The sequence below is a fragment of the Perca fluviatilis genome, chromosome 11, assembly GCF_010015445.1.
Source record: "Perca fluviatilis chromosome 11, GENO_Pfluv_1.0, whole genome shotgun sequence".
In the NCBI taxonomy this organism is placed as follows: Eukaryota; Metazoa; Chordata; class Actinopteri; order Perciformes; family Percidae; genus Perca; species Perca fluviatilis.
In genome coordinates, this window is record NC_053122.1 from 3,447,490 (window position 1) to 3,457,126 (window position 9,637).

Below are 9,637 nucleotides of genomic sequence, written 5' to 3' on the forward strand. Positions count from 1 at the left end.
CTGAATTGGAAATGTGATCCTATCAGGACCATGTGAATGGGAATCCAATCTGAGACCCAGCCCCAATTCTAATCGACAATGCAACGCAAAATGATGCAAAAGCTCCACTTTAAAAGCACAGATGTGCTGATAAAAAAACAAACAGAAAAAGCACAAAAAATTACAAGTTAACAACAAAAAAAATCTTAGTTGGCTGAAACTAGGGATGCACAGAACCCTACGCTTGCACTAGGCGAGCTACGCTGGTTGCAGTAGTGACGGCGCCGTTGATTATGGGACATGGATCTGGTGAGCAGAAAAAGTTGTTGTTTGGCAGTACTTTCAGTCAAAAGAAGACCATTCAAGTCCAGCTACATGTTCAATCTGTTCAATGCTGATTGGTCTGGTGGTGGCGAGGACCCTAAACTATACACAACATGGCCGCTGTTACAACATCTGGTACGAAACATCTGAAAGAATACGAGTTGAGCACGAAGGAATCTCCAGACAGCAGCCAGAATGCAGCAACTTCAGGTACAGCAAAGGAAAGACAGTCACTGTTTACTTCATTCATGTGTTTACTGGGTTCATGGACTGAGGATGGGAGGAGGAGGCAGCACAATCTGAATTTATACTGCACCATCAATTTTATTCTCGTCTTTTATCTAGTGGGATTTTTTGAACAGATAAACGGACATATTTCTGAGAATTTCTCCAATGCGGGTGGGACATTTATGATACAATCTAAAAAGGAAAACAGTTGGAACTGTTTAGGTTTTTGCAAAAGTGTGCCTGATTAAACTAAGCCTTATAGCGACTGCTATACTGTAGGTAAAGAGAAGTACTCCCACTCTTGTTATAGGTAACGAGAGTACAAAGTCACATGATCCTGCAGGGCCCGTAGTGAATGAGATGGTAAAGAAATATGGTCCTGCCTGCCTTTGTTTTTATCGTTTTCTAACTGCTCTTTAATGTTTTATGTAAAGCACTTTGAATTGCCCTGTTGCTTAAATGTGCTCTACAAATAAAGCTGCCTTGCCTTAACCAGTGGATTCTAGGGCTGCTCTCTCTTAGTAGATAGATAGATAGATAGATAGATAGATAGATAGATAGATAGATAGATAGATAGATAGATAGATAGGGCTGCTCCCTCTTAGTGGATTAGTGGACTAATCGGTGGTTTTGGTCTTAGTCCACTTAGATTTCTTTAGTCCATTAGTCATGTCTGATGCCGTTTTCATGCTGAATGACTTATTTCCAAGAAACGTACGAGCTCATCTCTGGTAAACACAAGAATTAAAGTGGTGCTTTTGCGGAGAAACTCAGATTTACAGATCTGTCGATTAAATCAACTAATCGATTAGTCGATGTGATTGAACGAACGTTAGTCGACTGAGAAGTTCTTCAATCGAGCACACAGCCCTGGTGGATTCGGTTTTCAGCCAAACCTTGAAAAAAATGTAGATTCGGTGCATCCCTAACTGAAAGAAAAACGGCCGATTAGTCGACCACAACCGACTCAGGGGGGGCGGTCAGTGAGTTATGGTTCTTGTAGTTCATCTTACACGAGTCAGCACTTCGGTGAAATGATTAACACAATTAGTCAGTCCCCGACATGAAAAAAACGTGACAAAAACGTAAAAAAATAAAAATAAACCAGCGTTAAGTGTTAATGTGACTTCCTCAGTTGCTTCAGTCTGTGTCTGAGCTCTCTGCTCCTCTTCCTCAGCGCGTCCTTCGCGGCGACCAGCCTCCTCTCGTCCTCTCGGATCTCGAAGATGAACTCGGTCGCCGTTTTCAGGATCGCCACTTTGGCGGCCTTGTCGTTGCCGGCCACCGCGGGGACCTCGTCCCTCAGGGCCACGAAGCTCATCTTCAGCTCGTTGCGGCGCTGCCTCTCCAGCACGTTGTGAGTCCTGCGTTTGGCGCCGTCGTCCGAGCCGCTGTCCGAGCGAGGACTCGGAGACGGGCTAGAGCCGCCGCCGCTGCTCTCCGACTTCATCCGTTTGCCGGGAGCCGGTCGGAGAGCTGGCGCTGGCGAGGGCTGCTGGGCGGCGTAGTTGTGCTGGTGGAAGTTGACGTGACAGCGCTTCAGGACCAGCGGCGCCGAGGTGTCCGGGACGCGGCCGGCGTGGGAGCGCCGCGACGCCCTCCGCCGCCGGTCAACCGTCACCACGTCGATCTCGTCTTCCTCGCTGTCTTTTTCTTCTGCTTCTTCTTCTTCTTCTTCTTCTGGGGAGAAATACGGAAAACATTCTGGTGTTAGGATCACCGGAGGAAACAGGGAACAAGAAAAAGTAAGTTTTTACCATTAGGATTAAATGTGTGCGTGTGTGTGTGTGTGTGTGTGTAAGTGTGTGTCTCTCTTTGTGTGTGTGTCTCTTTGTGTGTGTGTGTGTGTGTGTGTGTGTCTGCATGTGTGTCTTTATGTGCATGTGTGCGTAAGTGTGTGTCTCTCTTTGTGTGTGTGTGTGTGTGTGTGTGTCTCTTTGTGTGTGTGTGTGTCTCTTTGTGTGTGTGTGTGTGTGTGTGTGTGTGTGTGTGTGTGTGTGTGTGTGTGTGTGCGTGTGTGTCTTTATGTGCATGTGTGCGTAAGTGTGTGTGTGTCTTTGTGTGCGTAAGTGTGTGTGTGTATATGTGTGCGTAAGTGTGTGTGTATATGTGTGCGTAAGTGTGTGTGTGTATATGTGTGCGTAAGTGTGTGTGTGTATATGTGTGCGTAAGTGTGTGTGTGTATGTGTGCATAAGTGTGTGTGTGTGTGTCTCTGTGTGTGTGCATGTCTCTGTGTGTGTGCATGCGTGCGTGTGCATGTGTGTCTTTATGTGTACGTGTGCCTAAGTGTGTGTGTGCGTGTATATATGTGTGCCTAAGTGTGTGTGTGCGTGTATATATGTGTGCCTAAGTGTGTGTGCGTGTATATATGTGTGCCTAAGTGTGTGTGTGCGTGTATATATGTGTGTCTGTCTGTCTGTCTGTGTATACAACTGTAATATAGTCGGAACAACCCCCCCATAAAACTGCTACCGGTCAGACAATAGAGTAATGTTTACGTCTGATATCAGCTTGTTAAATGTGAATATTGTTCTAGTTTCTTCTCTCCTCTGTGACAGTAAACTGAATATATTTTGAGTTGTGGACAAAACAAGACATGTGAGGACGTTTTAGGGACTTTTTGGGAAACACGGATCCACATTTTTCACCATTTCCTGACATTTTAGAGACCAAACTACTCAGCCATTCATCCAGAAAATATTACACACATTAATCCACAATGAAAATAAAAATCAGTAGCTGCAACTCTAACTGTGTGTGAAAATGGTGCAGCGGAGTAGTGACACCTGTCGTTTCCATAACAACCAAAAACTGGAGTCGGAGCACAGCGAGTTATACGATATGATGCTCTAGGATAATGTAGCAGTAGCAATTGTTATAGCAACAAAAGACACTCTCGGTTGCTTTTTGGAACCAAAATACTGCCACAGCGCCTGGTGCAGGTGTGTTCAGGGCGTGTCCAAATCCACTTTTGCTAGTTTGAAGGCGGTAAAAAGTGTCCGTGCGCCGGGCGCCTGGTTCTAAAGGGTTGCACTTAGTGTCTTCATTAATCAGAGGTGTGTTTTGGGCATAACATGCAATCAACCAATCAGAGATCATCTCCCATTCCCTTTAAAAGCCAGGCGCGTTTGGACCTTGGAGCATTGCTGTTATGATGGAGGATTTGCACCCTAATATTTTTATTTGTAATCTTCTACATGTGTGTGTGTGTGTGTGTGTGTGTGTGTGTGTGTGTGTGTGTGTGTGTGTGTGTGTGTGTGCTGCTGTGCGTCCCTGTGTGTGTAACAAGCATAGTGTGTGCGCGCTGTGCACGAGCCTAGGAGCATTTTACTAATGCTCTGTTAAAATAACAATGAAATGCTGAGTTATTGACTTTAGACCAGGTTTCTGTTGGTCAATGGAGCGATCACTTCCTGCTGCCTCAAGATAGCAATACTCCCAGAATGCACCTGAACACACCTCCCTGTAAGACCAGCACGCCCAGAATGCACCTGAACACACCTCCCTGTAAGACCAGCACGCCCAGAATGCACCTGAACACACCTCCCTGCAAGACCAGCACGCCCAGAATGCACCTGAACACACCTCCCTGTAAGACCAGCAGCCCACCGTATGCACCTGAACACACCTCCCTGTAAGACCAAGCACCCGAATGCACCTGAACACACCTCCCTGTAAGACCAGCGCGCCACGCGAATGCACCTGAACACACCTCCCTGTAAGACCAGCACGCCCAGAATGCACCTGAACACACCTCCCTGTAAGACCAGCACGCCCAGAACGCACCTGAACACACCTCCCTGTAAGACCAGCACACCCAGAATGCACCTGAACACACCTCCCTGTAAGACCTGCACGCCCAGAATGCACCTGAACACACCTCCCTGTAAGACCAGCACGCCCAGAACGCACCTGAACACACCTCCCTGTAAGACCAGCACGCCCAGAATGCACCTGAACACACCTCCCTGTAAGACCAGCACGCCCAGAATGCACCTGAACACACCTCCCTGTAAGACCAGCACGCCCAGAATGCACCTGAACACACCTCCCTGTAAGACCAGCACGCCCCAGAATGGATGGATTTTTTTCAAAGTTTGTATGTGTGTGGAAGCACCAGAGACACAAAAGAACACCCCAAATCACCAGAAAAAAGTGTTTTTTTTTTTCATAATATGGGCACTTTAAGTGAGTAACTCTTTCAAAATAAAAGCCTGCTGCCCACCTGATTCGCTGTCGCTGCTGGTGAGAGGCGGCGAGTCCAGACACAGCTCTGACTCTACCTCCGTCGCTGCTCCTCGGCCGCTCTTCTCTCGCAGGCTGGTGAACGGGAACACCACCGAGGGGTCGATGCAGTCCGTCGGCGCCGTGTGGAGGTCCTGCAGGTACCCCGGGTTCACCCGAGAGCTGCTCACCTAGGGGTGGGGAGACAAAATTAAAAATCAGAAATCGACGTTTATCATGTGACTTTTGGAGCCCTTTTTGTATGCCGGTGAAACACCTTCAGACTGTCTTTGATGGATGCACAACCTTGATCGTTTCTCCTGCAAATAAATCTACCAAACACACAGTCATTGTATCTTTGAGTCACCCACGCTCAAGGGGTAACTTTGGGTGAGGGGTTGAGATCTCCACTTTTGAGCAAGATTTTAAATTTTGAGCATATCATAGCCTTCATTTCCAGCATTGTGGTGAATTTTTCCTGCAACAATTTGTGCCTTTTTTGGCATCGATTTATGCTGCAAATGTCTTGATGTAAAGAAAGTTATGATTAGATATTTGGGAAGGTATATCTGGGATATTCGCTTGCTCTTGAGGGAATTCCTGTAATTGTTGTGGCTTTGTAAATTATAGAGTGTGGTCTAGACCTACTCTATCTGTAAAGTGTCTCGAGAGAACTCGTTATGATTTGATACCATAAATAAAATTGAGTTGATCTCTGTAGATCACACCGATGCTCACCTGCTGATCAGCCTCTCCGTCCGCGGCGCCGTTAGCGCTGTCGGTCCCGGAGGAGTTCTGGCGTGCTCGTAGCGACGCCAGCCTCTCGGACACGGCCTTCTCCAGCTTGGTGGCGGCGGCGAAGCTGCTGCTCCACATGCAGTCCTGGATGATGAAGGACTGGAGGAAGGCGGCCGAGGGCCCGCAGCGCTCACCCAGCAGCTCCGACACCGCCTCCAGGTGCTCCGCGGCGGACAGCGTGGCGTCCGAGAGGGACGGTCTCCGGCTCGGCGACAGAGGGGGGGTCGGCAGGAGCTCAAACTTCTTCCAGATGTCCTCGCCGGGGCCCGGGAGGAGCTGGCTGCGGGGGGGCAGGTAGAAGTCCTCCTCCTCGCCATCCACGAAGAAGTAGGGCTGCACCGTGTCATAGTCGTAGTCATAGTTACCGCAGGACGCGGGTAACACCGGCGGCATTATGGCTGCCTGGGAGGACACAAAACTTAAGGTTAGGGTTGGTTCGTTTTACGATAACTACTTTTAAATAAAAGGTGCAGTAGGTAAGACTTATAAAACTAACTTTCGGTCATATTTACTAGGGCTGTGCTCGATTGAAGAACTTCTTAGTCGACTAACACTCATTCAATCGTACCGACTAATCGATTAGTTGATTTAATCGACAGATCTGTCTGAAGTACTTATGGTTTACGGTCCCAGAACACCATTTCATTGAATGTAGAGATGTTTAAAAAGGGCTTTCATGTTTGCTGCTCCTTCTACTTGCAATGACCTACAGAAAAACACTCAAACTACTAACTAATTTCCTTAAACGGTTTTAAAGGTTATGTTAAAACCATAGAACATGAGTCCATCCACACGTGCAAATGTTATAACGAATGGTACTTTTATTTAATTGAAATGCACTTGAGATGTCTTAGCCTCTTTTGTGATTGTAAATTGTTGTTTTATGTAACATATTCGTTCTGCTATTTTGGCCAGGTCTCTCTTGAAAAAGAGATTTTATATCTCAATGAGACTAACCTGGTTAAATAAAAAGGTTTTAGCAAAAGAGTCCTGCTAAAAGCACCACTTTAATTCTTGTGTTTACCAGAGATGTGCTCATACGTTTCTTGGAAATAAGTCATTCAGCATGAAAACAGCATCAGACATGACTAATGGACTAAAGAGATCTAAGTTGACTAAGACCAAAACTACCGATTAGTCCACTAATCCACTACACATAAGGTTAGGGTTGGTTCGTTTTACGATAACTACTTTTAAAAAAAAGGTGCTGTAGTACTATATAAAGTTAGTATTATAAAACTAACTTTGGGTTAGGGCTGGGCGATATGGAAAAAAACTAATAGGCTATCACGATATTGTTGACGAAATACCTCGATGTCGATATTGCGGCGATATTGTAGGTTTAACAATTGGTGCTTTAACAAAAAGATATTTACACAATGAGATTTTTGGTAAATAATCATCATTTATGTGTATATAATAACTAAGTGGGTAACGGCAAATGATAGAAAAGCTAGAACAGTCTGGTAAATTCAAAACATTACATCACTTTACTGTAATCCAGTAATTCAAACCAGGGACAGATAACACTCGTGTCATATCACAGTATTACGATATCCAAAATCTAAGACGATATCTAGTCTCATATCACGATATCAATAAAATATCGATATATTGCCCAGCTCTACTTTCGGTCATACCTGCTCAAACTGACCCTTTGTTCCAGTAGAACTACATGAAGCAGGTCATTTAAAAAATAAATCCAGCTGCTCTGGCTCCACCTACAGCCTGGAGTGTGATTTGCAAAAATCCACCTGTTCAGACGCACCAATCAGGGCCAAGGGGGAGTGTCTTAACTGCGTGTCAATCACTGGTCATGCACACCATTCATTCGACTGAGCAGTTGTCAATGTTCAAATGTTTTGGCTAAGTCCTGGATCTTCACAATCCTACCTACAGCACCTTTAAAGTTAGATCAAAGTAATCTTTCATAAATAAAAGGGATTATATAAAAGCTGAATGTTAAGCAACCATGTAAACATAAATGATACTTTCTGGCTTCTCTGTGGGAAGTCTTATCTATATTCTATAAAAAAAAAAAAACAGACAAAGTTTACAAAAAACCCAAATACATTAGGAACTTTTAGATTTGTGCATTGATGATATGGAAAAACAGGTTTCTGTTCTTCATAAAGATACAAACATTTTTTTTTATCTCATTCACAAAGCAGTGAGTAAAAATATTTAATCTATTCAATCTATTCAACAATGAGTTCGTTTGATTGTCTTATCACTTTAAAATGTGACTCAAAGAGTCTTTATCATCAGGAAGTTACATTAAAATTTGCTAAGTAAATAACCCTCAAAATTACTTTTTACAAAGCGGACTATGTTGTATAATTAAAAAAATAGATGGTGTGCTGTGGTTATTATGAAAGTGCAGTTGTAGGATTTGCTGGCAACGTTCGTCAATACCACACTCACACCAGACTTCACTCAAAAAAACGGGTATTTTAGTTTTATTGTCTTTGTAATCCAAGTTACCAGTATAAAAATATGACCCAAACAGAAATATTATGAATCAATAGTCGTTAAACTATAATTCGGCATGCAGGATTCCTCCCCAAAAAAAAAAAAACTCATGTGTTACTGTCAATGCCGTCTAATTCTGTGACACTAGAAGGGCAAATTAGGCTCAATCAATTATTGACAGGTGACGCATTAGTGCTCAACTGAAAAACTAACGTTTACAAGCCTTCAGTTATCACAGCTTTTAAAATTATCTGTTATAACTATATAGCTAACTAAAAAAGGTCAAAGCTATCGGAATAAGGCTTGTGACCATTATAAAGAAGGCGTAAATTCGGCAACAAATTCGGAAACAAGTACAGTCGCCAAACAAAACCTCATTCCAAAAACAGTAAATTTAAGATTCACCAGTTTGTAGTTGAATGTTAACACAATAAAATGTGACTCTAACACATATATTATTTATCAATAGAGTGCACTCTACACTTCGGCATACATACACCTGCAAAAAAAACTGTCACCAACAACATTACAGCACAAACTATATCAAAAACACTGCAGCGGACGGTCAGTTACCAAAACATGCAACTCCATTTTAGTACCATGAAATCACCCTTTTAAGTTACAGATATCGTAATGCAGTTTATTGCCATGGTATAAACTAAGTGAATGGTTAAATTCGGCAAACCTTTAGACTGATTAGAAGAGAGAAATTCTCCCCATGCAAGAAGAATAACTCACCGTTGTGACTCCCAGAGAAAACTTGTAAACTAAGTAAAATCCAAATATTCCGCGAAATAACGGTTAAATCCTCACAGTGCGTTTCATCCAACGCAACCAGTGTTTTACGAATATATCCTCTTTCTTTCTTTCTTTCTCTCTTTCTCTCTCTGTCTCTCTCTCGTTCGCTCTCTCAATAACAGTGAACTACAAAACTACAATATGTAGCTAATGCTCAACCGGTACACAGTGTTGTTGTCTCAGCACGAATCATGACAAACCGCTGCTCTCGAGACATTTAATACCCCGGCTTCTTTTTTTTTTTTTCCTCATCCGCCCACATGAGAATTTCGCGCCAAATGTGAGCTACGTAGTAAACTAAAAAGACACGTAAGCGTGTAATTGACAGCGTGAAAAATAAATAAACACTTTATTCTGTTAGGAAGAGTTAATTTTTCTGAAAATATTGCGTGTGAAAGCAGCAATAAGATGCGTTAGATATGGGAACTCTTTTCCTCCGCGGATGTGTAGCGCAGTGATTTAAGAGGGTGGTTCGCGTTAACGGTAAATGATGCTGCAGAGGCACGAAGTTCCGAGAACTCAGTTCAGTCAGTGATTAAGTCATGAAAACAAGGATTAAATAAAATAATGAGATCAAAAGATTAAAGTAAAAAAAGTGATCAAATCAATTAACGAAATAAAACGATTAAAAACACAGAAGAGATCAATTGTAAATGGACAAAATAATAATAAATAACAATACTAAAAAAGAAAAACAGCATAAAAATAATATAAAAAACATAGAATGAAACCGTAATGATATAAAATAATTAAAAGAAGAAATAAAAAAAATAAAAAATTCTAAAATAATATATATAAATGTGCCAAAAATAC

General features: G+C 43.0%; 1 protein-coding gene across 5 annotated transcripts; it reads right to left on the minus strand.

Moving 5' to 3' along the window:
- Positions 1 to 1,223: 1,223 nt before the first annotated feature.
- On the minus strand, positions 1,224 to 9,045 carry LOC120569104 (transcriptional regulator Myc-like). Of its 5 annotated transcripts, XM_039816972.1 has the most exons (5): positions 8,765 to 9,045; positions 5,495 to 5,956; positions 4,758 to 4,947; positions 3,722 to 3,725; positions 1,224 to 2,213 (listed from the first exon to the last, which is right to left on the minus strand). In XM_039816972.1, the coding sequence occupies exons 2-5, from the start codon at positions 5,945 to 5,947 to the stop codon at positions 1,649 to 1,651; spliced, it is 1,212 nt and encodes a 403-aa protein (XP_039672906.1). In that variant the 5' UTR covers positions 5,948 to 5,956; positions 8,765 to 9,045; the 3' UTR covers positions 1,224 to 1,648. The 5 variants fall into 5 exon arrangements, with proteins under 5 accessions (XP_039672906.1, XP_039672910.1, XP_039672909.1 ...); XM_039816976.1 differs by lacking the exon at positions 3,722 to 3,725 and having other exon boundaries at positions 1,224 to 2,202; XM_039816975.1 differs by lacking the exon at positions 3,722 to 3,725 and having other exon boundaries at positions 1,224 to 2,205.
- Positions 9,046 to 9,637: the final 592 nt, after the last annotated feature.